Raw genomic sequence first — 21,418 nt, 5'->3', positions numbered from 1 at the left:
CTCAAAACATGTACTTAAGTACAATACTCAAGCAAATTTACTTTGTTACTGTCCAAAACTATATAAATTTGGGTTATTATTATTATCATTAATATCATCCATGTTGTTTAGCCCACTGATTCAAAATGCAAAGGTTAAAAAATTGATAGGTGGTGTGTTATCTGGTTGTCCCTAGCATCGCCTTTTCTATTTCAAAATCATTACCATTTTTACTGAGTTTTGACCAATCAGAATAAAGTATTTGACACAGCCTGCTGATTAACGAGAACATGGGGTGATAACAAAAATAAACTCAAGCAGTTAGAGTTGTTAGTGAAGTAAAGATGGCTTTCTGAACCTTCATGCAGTAACAGCTTGTGTGCAGTGAACAGGAAACACTCCTCTGCAATGAAACCACTCTCAGGCAAAGATAATCATTAACCCTGCAGACGTCCTCTTTGAGCATCAGACTAATATCTGGTTCTCCTGAAGCTGAATGACTCAGAATGTATCTGACGTAGCTGAACATGCCCTAACCTTTCTTACACCTACATATTCATGACAGTTGGGCCTCTCACACTGCCAACTCCTTGTATTGTTATCACCTCTGATGTCATCTTGATATGTCAAAGCACAGCCAGGTCCTGACTCGTCTGTAAACGGGGGTGAAATGTCTCGGAGGGAGTGTCTTGTCGTCTTGGAGACCGCCTGTATGTGCAACTGTAGCTTCTGAACACAGAGACAAGCCTCACAATTCACATGTTGTACTTTCATAGGAGGAAAAAATGCCATGATGTGTCATGACCTGTCGCTTTCAGCTTCCTCTTGACATAAAACTGCAGAGAGAAGAGGGGGAGACTTACATTCCACAGCTGCCCCACTTCCTGTTTCAGTTTCAGACACGTTTTAGTAACCGCAAACATCAGCAGATTGAATTAAAGCAATGAATAATCTGCTCCACATGTGCTTCTCTGCTCTCTAATTACTCCCTCAGACAAGCACTGTTTTCTGGGATTTTATCACTCCTCCCTCCTTCCTAATCCTGCCTCATTCTTCAGCGGTGGAGGCAGAAATTTGGAGAATTCTTTTCAGTGACCACACCAAACTCTCCAGTCACATGTCCTCATTTTCCTTACCGTCCTTCTCCTAAATAAGGAATTACTATTTGAGTGGGGAAACAGAGAAAGAGCAAAAGGGGGCGGGTCATAGAGTGAAATAAGAGGACCTGAAGGCGTATCTCTCTCTCTCTCTCTGTCTCTCTCATTCTCTCTTGCTCCCTATTTCTGTTGAATGTGGTGAAGTCATATTTCAGACAAGGGTGTTTGCTCTATTTATGTTGGCAGTCTTGAACAGTGAAATCTGCACTGTGTTGTAAGAAAGAACGCGAAGAAAAGGGAGGATACAACATCTGAAGCCCAGACTCACCTGTATTCACCTGAAAGTAACATAACAAAGTAAGTAAACTCTCCCTCGCTAGCTCTTGTCTTTCTTTGGTTGTAAATCTCAGTTTCCTGATTTCTGACTGTCAGGGTTTCTTTGAAGCTCTCAGTTTGTGGCTGGCTATGCAGGAAACAGGAAAAAAACATGTGCTATGTATCATTCTGAACACCCCACCCTTGCTCCCACGCTCTGTCTTCCTCCTCCATGCTCATGTTTGATCATTACAGGATATAACAGAGTTAATGTTTAGCCTTTATCCGCGTGGATTACATGCCTCCAGATTGACCCGCCAGTCTGTACATTCTCCTGTTATGAAATCCTGTTTCTTATCAATACCTTTCTCTCTTGGCGCCCTCTGCAAAATGTGAGGCCTCACAAACTCAGAGGATCAACCTTTTAGAAATCTGTCATCAGAGACTCAGTACTGTCTACACTACATAATAAAATGTCTCTTTCTAGTCTAATGTATGCCCTGGCTGCTGGTTTGCTGTTAAACTCAGCGTGTGTTTGTCACATATGGTGTCACATTTATGAACCAGGGTAAAGTTTTATGTGCAAGAGAGAAAACTTGAAGGTGGAGTTCAGGCTGTTCTCAGTGATAAAGTGGAATAACAAAATGCTGATTTAGCAGCAGCTGGGACTGTGTTGGAAAAAGAAAACATGAACACGGAAAATCATTTGAATTATAGATCACAGAATAACCAAGCTGACTAAATCGCAGATAACGCCATGAGAAGTTGTGGTGAGAAACTGACTGATTGTTTGTTTAATGCAGAACTGGTGCAGTGCCAGAAAGTTGAGAAACATCTCACACCGGATGACGGAGACTAACTGTGAAACAAAAGTTGAAGAATTTGGGTGGGGTTGAGAATGACCAACATTATGCTAATAACTGGAGCTACATTTGAGTAATGAAATGAAAAGGCACGCATGCAGGAGCAGACCAGAGGGCTGACATGGAGCGAGGTGTTTGCTCAGGTGTTAAAGAAAGAGCAAAGGTAGTATACTGATAGTTAAAGGCTTCTTGAGCTGAGGGATAAAGAAAGATTAGAATTCAGAGTGAAGGGAAGTGAGTTTGCAGCAGTTTTTCAATCTTTTACTCTTTCAATTTAAGGTAGAAGTAAAGCCAAAAAACAATGCATCAAAGTGTGATTTCTACTTCAGTTGAAGTAGTTTTCTTTGATTCTCCAGTGAATACAAATAACACCTGAACGGTGAGATAATTTCTAATAAACTACAAACACGTGCATATAAAAATGCATGCATAGTACACTGTTGATAGCAAGAGTACACAATAAAGAAGGAAATGACAAAAGTCACCCAACCACATAACAGAAGCCTCAAAGCTAATTCGGTATATGGTGACGAGTTGAATGCTGAAGCACTGAAGTCACTCACAGCAAAGGTTCAAACATTGCATCAAATTAAGATTGAAATTAAAACTAAGGTTGTCAACTGTTTCATTTTTAAAAATGTGATTAATCCTTGACTGTGAAGGTTCTAAGTCATCCAGGTCATGGTAATTCAAAAGCTTGATGCGTAGGGCAACTGGACTTTCTATCAAGTCCAGTTACCCTACGGATCAAGATTAATCTTTAAATTTTAAAAGTTAATTGTGATTAATCAGGCTTTTTTTTTTTAAGTTACATTTTTGGCCTTTTTGCCTTTATTTTATAGGACAGCTGTAGAGAGACAGGAAATGTGGGGAGTAGAGAGTGGGGGAAGACATGCAGGAAATGATCGACCGTCCAGGAATCGAACCGGCGACCCCTGCGACGAGGACTGTAGCCTCTGTATGTGGGGTGCTTAGACCGCTAGGCCACCAGCGCCCGATGAAATCAGTCTTTTAATTGCATATTTTATTTTGCACTTAAAACAGTTTTATAAAGTCCATATTAACAATTCAAAGCAACATGTCCTTCACACCTGAGTATTCCACTATGTTTGCTGGCCTGTTTATCTACATCTTGTTTATTGTGGTAGGTTGGTTGTAGCTGTGACACTATGATTACAGGAAGTTCAAAAAAACTTTGAGCCATGCCCGGTTGATTTTTTAAAGTGTGAACGTTTAATGTAATCATTCGACACACCTGCACACAGTCAGATATAACAGTTTACATTTCACTTTATAGTGGCCCCATTCTCAGTTGATAGCTTCACTGCAGACATGACTGAAAGCAGAGTGGCAGTGATCCAATCAGTGTTTTACAAGCACAGATCAGGGATGAAAGTGCAGGCTTGAATTTATCAGAAGAAGTAGTCAACTCTCTGACTTCATCATCCCTCTTTGTTCACTACATGCAGAGATAAGTCAAGATGTTTGCAGCTGCTGGATGTTCTCTGGGCGTGCCAGGACACCACAGATGGATTATCCTAAGATTGAGAAAGAGACTTAAAGAGTTTGGATGTTTAGATCCTTACTTCACCCATGTCACTGGTTTTGGAAATACTGAGCTAACAGGAGGCCACTTCCCCTCCATATTCCCATATAACCACTGCAACCTCAGACAATGAACGGCATGATCTATGGTAGCAAGGGCTCCAGTATGTGAGCTAGTTGACGTGAATACAATTTGTCAAACTATCAACACATATTGTGTAAGACTGCCAAGCCCCTGTTTTTACAAGGGATGGAATAGGTGTGCCTTTTTGCCCTGGAGGATCGGGATCACTTTATGTCTTATATAAAACCCAGTTTGCATGGATAAATAAAACAGTGATTCTGCACCGATGCAGACATCACACATGGTATCACCAGACTTTTTCAAAGTATGACAAATATGCACGGTTCACCAGTGTTGGTACTGGGTGTGCATACCACAAATTTGTGGGCATGGCATGAAAAGTAAGAGCAGGAGAATTTTCCTATCAGCTCTAAACATCTCCATATGTTATCTGCCCTCCTAGGATTAAGACTTTGTTATGTAACTGTATTATTCAGATCTGTTAAAGCAATAACTGCTGCGTGGCAGTTAGCGTAACGTCTCAGAGTTTCATGATTTAACACGCTGTTTGTGATCTTTTTACATAAAGGCTGTTCCCATGGTGAGCAGCTGTGTGTTGTTTTGTTTAGAGCCCTCTACACACATAACTACCTTTGTCAGGGAGGGAGGAAGGAAGTGACAGTTCAATGTGCAAACAGGATGCAGGGAGCGGGGCGGTTCTGCTGAGGCCAACAGGAAGCTCAAACTGCATTAATAAATTAGATACAGCGTTTATAACTACTTACAGAGAACAACAGGGAGGTATTCCTTGAAGACTTAAACACAGTAAAAATATCTTTATCAAAAAGGTCACCTTCATTGCCTTGACAATGGAAACACAATGCTTGAATTTGTAATGGTTTAGTCCAGCTACATTTAACCCTGCACATTTTTATGAAATACATACAAATGAATGATTAAAATTAAATCAGATATATAGCCTAAAAATGAGCTAGCAGAGGCATATGTACTGACATTTCTATCAGTCCTTGACTCTTCTCTCACTTCTTACTCATCACATTTATATGATACAGCCTTAAAGCGCTACATAGATCAACATTACTTCAACATTTCAGGCACTATTCTTACGCCCTTTGAGGTAAAGAGTTAGATGAGAAGAGTGGTACCACTCTATAGAGGTCTATACAATGTAAGATTACAGCCAGCAGCCTGTTAGTTGTTTTTCTTAGCTGAAAGGCTGAATTAGCATAGAAAATAAATGAAAACAGCGAGCTAAGTTTTGCCTGGAGGTGTCTAGGTTTGCTCTCCAGCACATCCAAAACACAAACACTTTGTATTCTCTGTGTTTGACCAGTGAAAAGAAATACAAGTTGCAAAATCACAATTCAGCTCCATGAAGTTACTGTTCCTGTTAAACAATAGCCTGGCATTCTTGATAGAAATTGTGAAGTTATGTTCTAACACAAACGGTTTCGGTTTTGAGCACATTAAATGAAAGAGGAATCTCATGTGAGTTGTTGGTTGGCATTTGTGTTTACATTTTTTTTAATTAAACCTGGCTGAAACCGTGAATGAAACTGCTTCCCCCTACTGCTGGTCTGTGAACAAGGCTAAGCTAAACTAAGTCACTGCTGTCCTTAGCCTTTTGTTCAACAGACAGAAACAACATCTCTCTTGCAGACAGCTATTTGTTTTTTCCAACATTAAGATTTGTTCCTTTAACTACTGAAGCTACTGTACAGTAGATTTCAGTTTTCAAAACTTTAAATTAAGCATTTTTTTTCCAAACGTATGGTTTGAGTAATAAAAGAGTCTCTGAATGATGAAGCCAGACCTACTCACTCCTTCACATTGTCCTGTCTGTAAAAAGTTTTAACCCAAAATATCCTACCTATAGGCTGTGTAAAACAAACGTACTCTCAGTGACTTCACTCTTTGGTTTACGAAGAGGTGTTATGAAGTCAATGAATGGTGTTGGACATATTGGAAATGCTGACTCCATCTAAGTTTTGGCAAATCTAGAAACAGGCAGAGCCAGAGCTGAGGAAGGCCCAATAAATCTTGGTTTCTGGTGACAGAGTTCCCATCTGCTAGTCAAATCAGCCGCACCCCTAGTTCTGTTTAATTATGCATAAAGTTCGACATCAATATAATCAGACAGACGAGCTATAAAGGAAATTTACCCCATGCAGTTTTCAGAAGAAAGAAATAAGCTCTAGTTATCAAACCAGTTTTAGTACCAGACTTGTATCAACATGTTTAGTGCTGTTTTAATAATATTAAATATGGGCTTTTTGAACTTTTATTGGCAGCCTCAAGAGGTCACTTGATGAACTGCAGTTTTTTTTGCACTTTAACAATGGGTGCATTATTCAACACCAGAGGTTTCTGCTTGATCCTAACTAACATACAAGGACAAACAATAAAAGAGCACAACACAGACAGTTCCACATTCACTTAAAGGAATCAGGTAGAAAGCGGTTTTATTGCTATTTGCCTTGTAAGCCCAGGGCTTTGTGTAAGAATGGTAAAAGATATAAAGTAAATGTTGTAACGATTTTGAAAAGGACACAATATGCTGCTATTCTAACACTTACTCTCTCTCGGCAGGATCAGCATGTCAAACCAAGCCGCTGGCTATGGTTTCAGCCGCGAGGTGCAGAGTAAGATTGATAAGAAATACGACCCAGAGTTGGAGGAAAAGCTGGTGGAGTGGATCAAGGCTCAGTGTGGCCCTGGCGTCGGCCAGCCGGAGCCGGGCAAGGCCGGCTTCCAAACCTGGCTCAAGGATGGATGTGTGAGTGTCGGTTCAACATAAATACAACACTGCTATTTGCTAAGTGTACTGTGTATTTATAGTTTCTTCTCTGTGTGTGAGTAGGTGCTGTCAGAGCACATCAACAGCCTGTATTTAAGCAGCAAGCCAATCAGAAGCATTAAGAGCTCTGGCATGGCGTTTAAGCAGATGGAGCAGATATCCCTGTTCCTGAAAGCAGCAGAAAGCTATGGAGTCACCAAAAGCGACTTGTTTCAGACTGTGGACCTGTTTGAAGGTAAGACAACAGAACTTATTTGATTTAATGGGGCAGAGTTGATGTGAACTATTACTGAATTTCTACAAGTAGTTTAGTATTCTAAGTATATGTAGGAAAGTATCTTCTTTTAGAGAAATGTTAAAAGCATGTTGTTACACATTCAAATGTAAAAATAAAAAAGGAGCGTTAGATGAAGGCAGTCATTATTTGGTAAGGACAGAGTAAGATAGATTGTGTGTGTATGTTTGTGTGTGAAAGATTGAGTTGGGAGGGAAATTTGAGATCTCAACAATCAGTGTATTTATACTGAAGACCGCAAAGGAAAACTATAAAAATAAAAAAGATAAAATTACTTTGAAAAATGTCTCTTAGTTCTGGAAAATATCAATACCGACCTCAAGAAAGCAAAAAACTATTGTTCTTTAACTTGAGTTCAGACTATGAAGACCTGATATACCTCATCTTTTGCTCTGGGGGTGAAAGTTGAAAATCAAAAAATCAACAACTAGCAGTAACTGCTTAAGTAGCTGCATATTTTGCCCTTTGACATATAGGTTTTTTTGTCGGCAGATTTGAAAATAAAGGAAGAAAATGTCGCTGTTTTAGTTAATGCAGGGTGCACATCACTGTCTTTCCTAGCACGGCTCCAACTCATCCAGAACACAGCAGCTAGAATCCTGACACATACAAGAAAACATGATCGTATCACCCCGGTTCTCAAAACACTTCACTGGCTCCCCGTTCAATACAGAATCCATTTCAAAATCCTATTATTAGTCCATAAAGCACTCAATGGTTCAGCTCCCCAGTACATCTCTGACTTGCTCACAGTGTATAACCCGACCAGGATCCTTAGGTCAGCAGGTGGAAGTCTTTTAAATGTACCCAGGGTCAAATCTAGGTCCGGTGAAGAGGCCTTTAGTTACTGTGGTCCTTCTCTTTGGAATAAACTGCCTGCTGACCTCAGGTCCATCACAACTGTCTCCACTTTTAAAAAAGGACTCAAAACATATTTATTTTCTGAAGCGTATGAATGATTTGATGAATGTTGTGACTGGATGCATGTGCAGCAACAATTGATGTTTGTTTGGTTGCTGTGTCTGATGTATGTTGGGGTGTATCTATTGTTTTTCTAAAATTGCTATTGCTATTTCCTGTATTCTGGTATGTGCCTGATCATGTGAGGTTGTTGCATATTTTCAGGCAAAGACTTGGCTGCTGTCCAGAGGACCCTGTTGGCTGTGGGTAACTTGGCTGTCACAAAGGATGATGGCACTTACAAAGGAGACCCCACCTGGTTCAATAAGTAAGTTTGATTATTTATCTCTCTCATGCATGATAGTCTCTCTGTGACAAATCATCAAACTCAAGACGTTGAATTTCACTAATAGAGACGCATGTTTGTTCAGGAAAGCTCAGGAGAACAGAAGAGAGTTCTCAGAGGAGCAGCTGAACCAAGGCAAAAGTGTCATCAGTCTGCAAATGGGCACAAACACAGGAGCATCTCAAGCTGGAATGACCGGGTATGGTCAATCGCGACAGATCTTCAACCCCTGAATACGGGAAGAGCTTTAACCCTCGTCCTCCTCTGTGACCCGCTGAGGAGACAGAGAAAGCTTACCGAAATGAGAAATGCTACCTGACTGTTTCATGACAAAACTGGACCAAAACAGGGACCAACAAATGTGCACATATACAACACACACTCATATAAATAGATATCTGTGACATTTACACATTAGGCAGAGCATTTTTACAGACAGTAGGACATTGTAAATACTATTCTTAAAAAAACATTCCATAGGTTATGCATGTTTGCTTTCCATGACTGCGATCATGCAAGAACTTTAGATTGATTTCTTGTTTATCACTCATCCAGAGATTTCACTTCAGTATAAGATTCAACTTGCAGAGACTTGTAACCCACTTGAGAGAAGCAATCCATCAGCTTTTGCTCAGACTCTAAGTTCAACAGATACATAATTGCAGCATGTCATGCAATTATCAACTCTGCTCATTGGTGCATTCAAGGACTCTCCTACTTATTAATGGATGAAACAAACAAATCCATTATTAAATCTGATGGGTTACTTTTCTCAAAGTTTCATGTCTCATTTGTTTTGATTTGTGATAAATTGTAAAAGTGGTAGCTGGTAAAGTTAAGCACAAACTTTGATGTGAATACATCACAGCAATCAAGTACACTGGTTTAGTTGAGTGTATGTTAGTTTATAACAAATAGCCTGGTTGAAGAAAAAGAAAAGGACACATACATCATGAGAGTTTGATTTGCTCCATAACAAATTTTGCAGCTCTTAGTAAAGTAATCTTGATTCTATTGTTGGACCTTATTTTTAGACTTTAATCCATCACTTATAATGAGGATGATTGTGAAATAAAATTTGATTTTCCTGTGAAGAAGCCTCTTGTGTGATAAATGGATGAACTGAGAAAAAGTAGTCTTTGTCCTTGTATAATGATAACACCATTGATCATACTCAGAGTGATCTTCACAGCCTGGTGGCACAAGGTAATCAGTGAAAGACATTTACTAATGTACATAGCAACCCATAATAAACATGTCAGAGTTTTTACAGGTAACTATAGACCTTGTTTGCACTCAGCCTCCATACACAGATAAGCTAATGTATTGTAGCCTGTAAGGTGGGGAGGAGAGAGAGAGAGAGAGCAGTTGGAGGGAGTGATGATGGGTGGGGAGAAAGCCTGGATTTTTCCTGGCTTGATTTTGCCTGTTTGGATGGAAAGAAAGAGAGAGAGAGAGAGAGGGGGGGGGGGGGGGGGGGGGGGGGGGGGGGACTCAGAGGAGGACTATCACTGTCTCCTGCCAAGGTTTTGTTTGTTCTCTGTTTTTGCTTGAGTACTGACTAATCTGTTCAGCATGAACTGAATCAGAAGAAGGCCACAGATAGAAAGAAAAACGCAGGAAGGGGAAGAAAGAAACAAAACAAAAAACTTTGGTTTGATTACAGAAAGAGGTTAAAATGAAACAGCAGGAGAAAGTGATACTTCAAAAAAAATTCCAGATTGAGTCAAACACAGGAGATAAAGGTGGCTGAGGTGAGAGGGAGTAGAGGTTAAAAAAGACCAGGGGACTAAAGGCATCAGGGAGCATTTCCAAAAAAGGAGAGGTCATTACAGCGGGAGTGTAGACAAAAGACTTCCTTTTTATTCTTGGGCTGTTTTTAGGAAACTGGGGAGGAAGATTTCACAGTGAAGTATTAATTGGTATGTTTAAGACAAGTGAGAGTTAAATTTAGAACATGTGGAAACAGGTAATCTGGTAACTGGTGGCATATTTGTCTTTTGTATTCTGCTTATCTTATAGAGACAGATAGAGCATGAATAAAGAACTGCACTACATTTATGAGACAGTCATCTTAAACATAGCCTTGATACGGAATCCTGAAGTGGTCATGCATCCATTAATCTGTTTTCCTAACAGGAAAAAAGAAGTATGTCTGTGTGTGCACTCCAGGCTTCCATACCTTTAAAATCATATACATTGAGCGTGGATTTAGCTGAGTGGTTTAGTTACTCACCCATAAAGAGTGCAGCCCGGGTTTAATTTCAGCCTGTGACCGTGTTCCTGCATGACATTCCCCCATTCTCTCTTTGTCCTGGTTTCCTGCTCTATCCATTGTCCTATCCTCTCCAAACAAAGGTGTAAAAGCCCTAAATTTTAGCTATAAATAAATAAATCTTAAAGAACTACATGAGACTTTCTTCTAAAGACATAGTGCACTGCAAAAACTCATAATCTTACCAAGTGAAATTGTCTCATTTTTTGTCAAAATGTCTTATCCCACTTAATTCAAGATACATTTACTTAACAAGTAGCATTTGAGCAAGATAGAGGGACTTGTTTTAAGACAATGCATCTTAAATATCTTGTTAAGTCAATCTTGAACTGATCTTGTTTTGAGCTGTAATTTAGAAGAAACAAGGTTTATTTTACATTTCATACATTTTTCAAGCTGAGATCTTATTTGTAGAAGACGGATAATCTTGATTTAAGACAAAACCTTTACTTGATTTAAGTAAATGCATTTTATTGGAGAATATATCAGAAACAGCTCCATTGATAAAAGAAAGAAAGAAAGAAAGAAAGAAAGAAAGAAAGAAAGAAAGAAAGAAAGAAAAGTTGTTTTTTTAAGGGTGGGTTACAGTTTTCAGGCACTGTTTCTTCTAAATCAGATACAAATATACATCCTTCAAGTACATACACACAATGAAACACTTACTTTTGAGCATAGCTGGCTTATCCTAAAAAACAACATGACTGAATATTAGTATATCCAGCTAACTATGAGAAGACATTATATCTCAAAATGTTCAAATTAAACTTTGTAATCTTATTTCAAGTACAAGATGGTCTTAAACCTAGAGAAGTGCTGCTAAAATACAACTCAAATTAAGGTGAATATATCTCAAATGAAGAAGTTAACATGAAATGTATTAGTGCAAAAATCTTTTTTTGAGTGAAAAAATACCAATTGTTAGCATTACTGGCTTATTCTGAGACACTAAGCTTTAAAATACTGGTCAAATATTGCTTAAAATAAGTTTTCCCTGCTAATTTTAAGATCACAGTTTTCTAAATATTACGTCTTATATTAAGAAATCTTACCAAGCAAATTTTCAATTGTTCTACCGGCAGATTTCTTTTGCTTATTTCAAGGTAAAAGTACCTTGAAATGTTTTTTTTTTCTTGTATTTGGAGGGGCATTTTTTCCAGTGTGATGCCATGTGGTACACTTTGCTGGCCTTACAGCATTTGATATATCACACTGCACACTACATGATTAACTGGCTTTTCATAAATTCTTTCACTTTAATGTTGTTGATACTTTTGGTCTGTTTTGAGTTTAGTGTTGGCGTTAACCATCAAAGCAGCAACAGCATAAGAAGCCTTGCCATGTGAACCCTGTTATAGTCCCGTTTTTAACCTTTAAAAGAGGATTTTATAAAATGTTGATGCTGACATGTTATTCACAGTCCCAGAGATTACACTCAAACAAAGACAGGTTTTTAAAATGATTATGTACTTTCTAATGTTTCATAATAAAAGCAATAGTGAATGCTCCTCCATAGGTACTTGATCAGTGTGCAGTCAAACATGTTATGTTAAACACTGCTTAAAGGCACTTCTGATGGAGATCATTCTCTCCTGAAAATGTCCTTTATATTACTTCTTCAACTGCTGTTGATAAATCTGCAATGCATTAGTCTCTGTGGGGCAGCAGTTATTATCTCAGCTGTACTTTAAATAATGCCAAAACGATTTTATTACTCCAACACTCAAATTATTCAAACACAAGCAGACTGGTGTGAAGTGATGAACGTCTTTGAGTCTAACATAGCTCAATCCATCAACACAAGTTTATCCAGAGGGGCCATTAACATGTGTCAGCTTTTGTGTCCCTGCTAGATATTTTGACACTGGAACTGTTCAATTGTACTGTTTGTCTTCAGTGTCTACAGCAAAACATTACCATAAAGCTGTTAACTTACTTCTTCCATAACTGATACAGGAATATTTGGTATCCTAACTGAAAATATAGTTTTACAAAGTAAAACCTGACCCTGTTCCAGGAGTGTATTACTCACTTGTTTCATCACGTCTCACCTCTGAGGAGTTAAAAGTTGATGAAGAGACAAATGTGGTTATTTTATCATTAATTGTGCCAGGAGCTCTGCGGCACTGATGACTCCCCTTCATCCTTTGTTCACTGACTCAGTAAACAACTTTTAGCGTTTATAATTTACTCTCTTACTTTAAAATGTTTGTTTGCTGCCACAAAGGAAGTAAGGCTGGTTTGAAGGCAAGAGAAGTACTGTTGCCCTCATTGTAGACATAGATACCCTTGAGCAAGACATAAACTCAGTTCAGCACAGCAATGGAGTTACTCTGTAAAACACTGTGGTTACTCCTTTCAAAGGTAAATGGTAAATGGACTTATACTTATATAGTGCTTTTCTAGTCTTTCTGACCACTCAAAGCGCTTTTACACTACTCGTCACATTCACCCATTCATACCCATTCACTCACTGATGGTAGAGGCTGCTATGTAGTGAGGGACCATCAGTGTTAGCTAATCTCATTCGTTCACATTCACACACCTCTGAACAACAGAGGGAGCAATTCGGGGTTCAGAGTCTTGCTCAACTGGATAAAACTTGAATTGTAGAGGCTGAGTTGGCTAATGAGGATACACTTCTTACACCATCCTGCACTTATTCTAAACATTTCCCTGTAACAAGTTTAAGGGCCTGTGTCCACCTATAGAGATTTTTGCTCTTGCGGAGCCTATTGTCAACACAAAACCAATGCAGTTCTTAAATTCTAAGCCCAAAAACATCCTTAGTGTCAGTTGTTTTTGTCGCATTCTCAGTTGAAAGAAGTTCAACTTTTGGAACCCTGCCACGCTCGTCAATGTCACTTCTCTATCACTTCACAATCCCCTACCAACCGAAATCAAGAAAGGACAGGACTTCTGATATCAGCTTTATGAACAATAATGGCGGAGGTCCGTACGAGGGTACAATTTCCCGGTCTGGCTGCTCACACAACTTCTATCATTTTTTATATTTTGTATTCCATTAAATAAAAGCAAATATGAAGCACACAGAGCGACTTTAGACTTTACATCTACTAAGGGAGGCAGAGGTAGAGCAGGTCAACTTTCATAACCTACCAACAGTAAGTGTTTGTAAGAAGTGCTCTAAAATTTTGTTTGCAAGCACTGCCAGCGCAACAAATACAATTAGTGTACAGTTCCTTAAACAAACTAATTAAATAACTAAACAAACTAAACTAACAAACTAATCCCACTAATGTCAATCTCACAGCTTAGGTCCCTGAGACAGTTGATTTTTAGTTGCCTTTTGTGATGCAGATGCTATTTTTACTAATTTCGTCATTGAAAGTGTGGAAACTCCGACACATCACTGGCTTCACTGCAGAGGAATGCACCCTGCTGCCATACAGGGGCAACTATTAGCCTTGAGGATAAAGAAATGACCTTATGACTGGAGAGAGGCCAGTCTGTATGCTCAACCTGTCTGCGAAATTGTGAATGAGAAAGCTGATGAAATATCTTCAACTACAGAAGTAGTTACCGTCATGCCGTTGGGCAAGGCCACGGATGGAAGCCTCATTGCTCCAGTGACTACAGCGAAGGGCTGGCTCTATGGCAGGCCTTTTAAAAGTCGACTAAAGATTAAAGAATTCTGTAAAATTAGCTTTCATTGTATGTCAAGTGTAGGGTTGTAGTATAATGGGCAAAAAAAAAAAAAAAAAAACAGTACAGGCTAAGTGTTTTTTTTTTATTTTACCAAAGACTGCACCATAACAGATGCATAATGAGCAGAAAGTTCACCTTTCCCTTCTAAAAAATGTCATATTGCTTCAGGCCTAAATTTAAACCAATTCAGCTAAACTACAGGAGCCTCAGAAGACCAGTGAAATGTCCTTTCAGTGTGATTATCAGGCTAGAACTAATGCTACACTCAGTGCAGTCAGTCAGGTAGGACACCGGTTACGGCTTCTGAGTGAGGTAGTGGAAAAAGCAGCAGTGATGTGACTGGTGAGAAAATCCTTCCGAGAATACATCAGCATGAATATTTTCAGCAAGTTCATCAGAATGACATGTTTACAAAACCCTGTAGCAACTATTGTTATGATGACAGGAAAATGAAGAAGTCAAGTGACTAGATCAGGAGTAGTTGGGGGAGAATGAACGTGTCAACAATCAGAAGTCAATATTGTTCAAATAACCACATCATTATTTCTGTAAACACAACAAGCTTAAGCTGCCTTAAGCTTATGAATATCCATTAAAACCAAATGTCCAATCTTTCTCTAAGCCTTACCACATTGTTTCTGTGTCTATCTTACTCAACATCACACATACTGAAATTGTCTGAAATAAAGATTTATCATTAGAGATCTGTGAAGGACATAGGAAAGTGATGTCATCTAGATAATATTGACGTCAAATCAAAAATACTTCTGTGTGCTATTCTAAATGGCATTCACCACGTCACTGTGAAGCTAAAGTGTTGGTTGCTAGTTCTGAAGGGTATTTGACAATTGTTATTTCACCACTTCCCAATTTATGAACAACTGAAAGGACAATGAAAACTGTGAAAACTGGAGGGACATCATGCCATATTCAGAGAAAGGAACAATGTAGCCTAAAGAGGTAAAAAACATTAAGCTACAGCTTGACAACAACTAATATTTGCTTAGCTAACCTCAAGTTGGCAAGGAAGTAAAATTCTGCTAACATTCTGTCCGCTTGAATTGTAGCTGTCTAGCTACTTAGCTAGCTAGTAGTTGAATACGGCTGTAAGTTTTCTTAAAATGGAAGCTGATGGATTTTCAAATATGTTGTGTTAATGTAAGATATTGAAAGATGTACCCACAGGTTTTCACCATAGACTGTATAAAATATGGACGTAGTATCCTTGACGTCACCCATCTGTTTCTGAAGCACTGTTTTGAGGCCAATCGCCGGCGGCAGCCATATTGCTGCTGTCGAGCTAGTGTGACGTAATGAGGCAGGCTTTGAGCCTCCTAGCCAACAGCTACAGTGTTCCCGCCTGTCAATAAAGTCAGCTGTGCCTCTCATTGGAAGAATCTTAATCTAAATATCTTCGAAATTGCTGCATTAGAAGAAAAAAAAATCACCCCCTCTACAGTGTGTGCCGATGGAGAAATGAGCTATCCAGACTACACTCGTCTTTTGTACCAGGCTGTAAACATGTTTATTTATGCTGTAAAGATTGGCTTTTTTTGAATTGGTGTGGATGTGTTTTCCGGTACTTCTGGAGCCAGCCTCAAGCGGATCTTTGATGAACCACAATTTTTAGCAATTTTGTATTAGACTCATATTTTTAGACCGGAGGTTGTTGCTTGGTTTTCACCATTTGTAGTTTTTTTATAATCTGCTGCTTAATCTAGAAGCCCTGACATGGTAACACTGTGTAAAACTCACTATATTTATGATGAATCATTGCATGATTCTAAACAGTATTTGAGCTAATGGGCCGATAGGAAAACTTTTTTATTTTCAGCATGGTCTCATGTAAACAAATACAGACAAACTGCAACATGCTAAAGTTCTGCCATGGACTGCATAAAACTAGATGTTACTCATTATAAAGTCCAAAGATGGTCACCATATTGCAAATGCAGACTCCAACTAACTTACATCTTATCTACAAACAGGCACAGAGATGGAGCTGAGGCCATAGACAAGATTCCAAGCAAACAGCTACAACACACCCACCAGCAAGTCAAATCAGTCACGCCTCTCATTATGTCTATTTATGCATTACTCTTAGCCTTAGCGTGATCAAAACAAATTAGTTTTGAAAAACATGCACCCCACATTGTTGTCATGAATAAAGAAATAAGGTGTAAAGTCAGTCATCGCACTTTTTTTTGTATTAGCTGTAAGCATGTTTATTCTGCTGAAAAAATGGGCATTTGCACAAGCTCTAACGGGGTCTCTTTGATCTCTTTTGCTTAGCAGCCATTAAGACCAAGTGAACCTCTAGTGGACATTCAAGGAACTGCAGTTTTTTTGCATTTCCGCAGTGGCTTGACTTTTCAGCACCCGAGGTTGCTGCTTGCTTTGTCTGTTGACACAGCTGAAGGTCAGTTAGGGTTCATTTTCATTTTACAGAGAGAGAGAGAGAGAGAGAGAGAGAGAGAGAGAGAGAGAGAGAGAGAGAGAGAGAGAGAGAGAGAGAGAGAGAGAGAGGGCATTATGTATAAAATTTTAAGCCAACATGAGGGACTTTTGCTCTGAAAAGGGGTCCTTGAACTCCACAGGGAATCCCACATATGAAGAGGACAGTGTGATATCTAGAAAACAATATACAGACAAATACTAAGTACTACATTTTCTTGAATAGAGTAAAAATACAACATGAAAAAAATCTCTAAAATACATTTTTCAGGGACCCAAACAATCATCCAGTATTTAACTGACGCTCTTCAAATGTGTTTTGACAACACTAATCCTCCCTCACAATGGAAATCTTTCAAGAGACAAGAGGGAAATCCAATTTTGATTTGTTTTGTAGGCGTGTATGGTTTGAAGGAAATGTCAGGAAGAGATGTCAGGCCTGAGGTTAGGAGTGACAGCCCCTTTTTGTAATGACACAATGCTTGTGAATAAATCTTGAAATGAAGGAGGACAAGAAAAAATGGGTTGTTAAAAGAAAAAAACTGAAAATAGGTTTGTGGCATTAAACCCTCCAGAGAAAACAGACTCAGTGATGCGTTGAAGACCTGAAATACACACATCCAGCTTTTCAGTGTCAGTTTGGAGGCATTTATTGACAGCACAGGCTTTGTTAATTCTCCCCTTGTTTATACACAGTGGGGTGATGTCAGTCCAAGGATTTGAAGTGACGCCACAAAAGGCATGAAGGGCACAGAAAAGTGATGTCAAGAAATGATTGGCCTTTGTGGAAGAAGACAGGGGAGGTAAACAGCAGTCTGACCCTGACCTGGGATCTGCTGAATTAGCTTTACGACAAAGACAGTTATCAAGAGGTTGCTGTAGAGAGCAAAAATCAATGAGTATTAATGAATCTCAATGACCTGGTCGAGGAGGACAGAAACCCTCAGGAATTCTACTGCAGCGCTCGAATAAGGCAGAGAGAGTTTCACAAAAGCCTTAATGCAGGTAAAGGGATCCTTTATGCATCTAAAACAGAAAGTTATGAACTACATTGTTTATTTGTTGGCACTGAAAGCAGATAGTCTCATGTAGGTGTTTGCATTACACATCATAAACATGGTAAAAAACTGGAGATTTGTAGTTTCTGAAAGATCAAACATAGATGTCACATGAGATAGACTCTTTGCCTCCAGGCTGAGGTTAACATGACCACTGCATATGGGTGTCGATGACTCATAGGTATGAATACAGCTGATCCTGAAGCAGAGAGCAGGCTGTGGGGCTGAGACTGCATGTGTCATTAGCTCTGTGTGCAGCAGCATTGAATGATAAGAGGGAAAAAGCTAGGTCACAGGCATATCAGGTGTAAATGTTGGGTAATCTGAGGCAGGATGCAGGTATTTCCCTCTTCTGACTATTGGTGAAAGGCCAAATTTTGAGATTCTGAAAGGTGAAACGCTCTATTCATGCCATAAAAGAAGGACAAAGCTGCTCAGGCAGAGTGACGAGGCTCCAGTTTCACACAAAGCACAGCTCACCCTGGAGTCATGCAGCATTCGTTTAAACCTTGCTTCAAGGCTTTAATGAAATCTTTGAAACTTTGTGCTTTGGTTTATCACCTGATAAACTGTCTTGCACCTCATTGTGCAAGAATAGCTGCTGCAGTGAAGCTGTGAAGAGCTCTACACAGAGCAGGATAAGGGCCTTGGTTAAAGAGAATGTCCTTTTTGTCTGTAATCATTAAGTGGCAGTCATGCAGAATCATGTGCCAGATGTAAATTAATTCAGATGTTTGTATCTGAAACATGTAATGTCATTAATTCTACAGACACAGATGCTCTTTATTCAAATAGGAATTAAATAACTGTGACTGTAATGGTGCACAGATTCAAATAAACTTGTTTTTAAATTCAATGTTACCGTAAACTCTGCACGACATGCTCAGATTGAGCTTTCTTTTTTCTTTAGGTGCATTTGGACCAAGGGTTCTGGGGTCTTTTAGCCCCCAGAACTACTTTACCCTGAACTAAAAGGTTCCTGTGCCCCCCCATTGTTGTCTTTGTTTTGACCGTGGGCTGAAGTCCCGGGTAGATTGTGCAAATCAGGCCAGTGACGTATGGAGAAAAAAAAAAGCATTAAATACGTGTTATATCCTAAATCTTGCATGTATTTGACTGCATTGAACCATCCTCCCTGATACCTGATACTACCTCGAGCATCTAAAGACTATAAAGACCTGAAATATGTTGTTAAAAGAACGGACACATGATGATAAATAATCGCACTGCTAATAAACACAACAACAAAATTCTAATGTTCCTCAGGGGGTCAGGGTTTAACTCACTTCTGCTTTTATCATGACAACTTCTGTCTTTCATTTCCTATGATCCAATCTGAAGTTGAGACATCATGTGATTTATTTATTTTAAAGAGGGAAATATAAAGCCATGAAAAAGAAGACAAGTCTAATAACATTATGATCAAATAAACTGATCCTCATGAGTGGAATTTGACTCAATTGACTCATTTGACAAGGGAACAAAGACTCCTATTTTCAAGAAGGTAAATTGAATTTTTGGAGCATGCTACAACAGAGGACATTAAGTTAAAGAAGATAGTGAACAGTGTTATGAACAGCTTGGGCTGTTTAACATCCTCCATTCAGGATGATGTGTAAAAATGTTTATTTTTCTCAAGTGGTAAACCAGCAGGCGTTTTTATGTGCTCCAGTTCTCTCTGTTATTAAATAGAAACTTCACTGTGCAGCACATGACGTATAGATCTAATACTCAGATGACTGTTGGAGCCATGGCAACATTCATCACATGTGGCAGAGTATAACAGACCCTGACCTCGCAGGTTCACACATAAAATAACTCCCTGAGAGGTGCAAACATGTTTCTAATGGTGATTTAATGTTCCTGCTCCCTTCTCTCCTAACACAGGCCACTCACTTACTAACCAGTGCAGACTCCCAGCACTGCCCAGCTTATTCATACTGAACCAAACCCTAGATTCAAACAGGTTAGAAGAGCAATGAGAACACACAATGCCAGATGTGGATTCTGTCAGGGTGGAGCTGATTTAAAGGGGGCGTTTGTGACTCTGCTAAGGCCTCCAGGGATTAGAAAGTCGTGGTTTCCCATTTTTAAACTGTGTTTAGGCAGACGAAGAAGTCAAATATTTATCTAGTGTCTACAGGGACAGCTTAAAGTGTTTCAAAACATGAGAAGGATATTTAGATCTGCCTCATTGGAAGTCAAAACATAAAGCGTGTAGTTGGAAATGTACAGGCTGTGGAGGACGTGCCTCTGTGTATTTGTTTTCTATTCCCCTAATGTGCCTTGAAACATTTTCTTAACCACTTCAGTTGATGCTAATTTATATCGCACACTTCTTTTTTGGATCTTAACTCCTTAAAATGGCAAACTTAGTGAGGAAGGTTTGAGGGCAGCAGTAGCTCAGTCCTAGAGGACTTGGCGTCGGAAGTGGCGAGTCTCATAGCAAAGTAATGAAGATGTGAATGGTTGCAGGAGAGTTAGCCAGATCACTTCTAGGGCACCGAACCCATTTAAGTTCTCAAGTTGTTTTTTCATGTGCTGTGCCCTCACTTTGACATCTCTCTTTTGGTGCATGTCCAAAGAATCATGTTGTGCATGTGTGTACACTGTATGCACAATTATTAGGCAAGTGAGTATTTTTGTAAATATTTTAAAAACTATGTTAACAGTCGTTTTCAAATTTGTCAAGCAGTCAGATAGTGAATATATTTCTTCAACTGTGTGGTTAAAATGATGCTTTTCAAATTCTGTTGGCTGTATTTTTAAATAAATGCAGAATCTGCAGAAATAAGCGTGCCAAATTATTATGGAGATACTGTTCGTGACCCCTTCAGTCAAAGTGGAGGCTAAAGGGGTCAGAAGTGTCAAACACTAAATGTTTCTTTGCAACTGTGTGACATATTTCACTCCAATGTACATTTAAAAAAAAAATTTAACATGAATTTTCATAAAAAACGAATGAGTTATCCTCATTAAACTATAATCTGTGAGAATTAAAGAACACCATTGCACTAATTATTGATTTAAATGGTTAATAATGGAGTTAATAATGAGATTTAAAAAATGTTTATTGGGATTTTTTGGGGTTCTGACACTTTTTAATCATTAAATATGCCCCGGGTCAAGTAGACCCTAGAACATTATTACTGTCCCTAAAAAATGAACAAATAGCTCTTGTTCTTAAATGTATAATTTTCACTGTACATCTGTACTTACTCTCAGACCTTTTTTTACACACATATACAGGGTCAGTAAATGATATATAAGAATACACTTGCTTTTTCCACAAAAAAATGCCTAAGATAATACTATAATAAATTACTGTAACCTGCTTGGTAAAGGTTTGATAGTGAAAAAAAAATAATTTGGAAGTCTAAAACACCAAAGTACAAATTTCTAACAAAACAAAACAAAACTTCCTGATGTTTTGTCTGAGTTCACAGTAAAAAAAATGACCTAAATTCCCAGACGTTTTTTAAAAACTTCAGTATTTTCATCCATTAACAGACAAAACTATTTTAAAATTGGTACTTTAAATGCAGCACAGTGAAAGATAAGGTTCTCCTGAATAAAATGATGTATTGCACTTGATGCTGAGTGCTTCAGTAGGTTAGAAAATCGAAATAAATACAGGAGAGTCTGGCGCCCCCAAAATGGTCTAGGTCTTCAAGGGTTAAATAAGTATATAATGCATTCATCACTGCACCACGCCCAACTTAATGTTTCAGGATGTTTTTACA

The 21,418-nt window shown here is 38.8% G+C and overlaps 1 protein-coding gene across 1 annotated transcript; it reads left to right on the top strand.

Moving 5' to 3' along the window:
* Window positions 1–1,223: 1,223 nt before the first annotated feature.
* On the top strand, window positions 1,224–9,316 carry LOC117813217 (transgelin-like). The gene is made up of 5 exons (XM_034684343.1): window positions 1,224–1,433; window positions 6,474–6,660; window positions 6,745–6,916; window positions 8,102–8,204; window positions 8,308–9,316. Exons 2-5 carry the CDS (start codon window positions 6,481–6,483, stop codon window positions 8,453–8,455), a joined length of 603 nt encoding a protein of 200 aa, XP_034540234.1. The 5' UTR covers window positions 1,224–1,433; window positions 6,474–6,480; the 3' UTR covers window positions 8,456–9,316.
* The last annotated feature ends 12,102 nt before the right edge of the window (window positions 9,317–21,418 follow it).

Source organism: Notolabrus celidotus, chromosome 5, assembly GCF_009762535.1.
Source record: "Notolabrus celidotus isolate fNotCel1 chromosome 5, fNotCel1.pri, whole genome shotgun sequence".
Classification (NCBI taxonomy): domain Eukaryota; kingdom Metazoa; phylum Chordata; class Actinopteri; order Labriformes; family Labridae; genus Notolabrus; species Notolabrus celidotus.
Note: the sequence above shows the minus strand (reverse complement) of the source record. Positions and strands in the feature narration are given on the sequence as shown.

Coding starts and splice junctions, on each gene's coding strand:
- LOC117813217 (XM_034684343.1), top strand. CDS start 6,481: ATGTCAAACCAAGCCGCTGGCTATGGTTTCAGCCGCGAGGTGCAGAGT. Junction 6,917..8,101: donor GACTGTGGACCTGTTTGAAG/GTAAGACAACAG, acceptor GCATATTTTCAG/GCAAAGACTTGGCTGCTGTC. Junction 8,205..8,307: donor GACCCCACCTGGTTCAATAA/GTAAGTTTGATT, acceptor ATGTTTGTTCAG/GAAAGCTCAGGAGAACAGAA.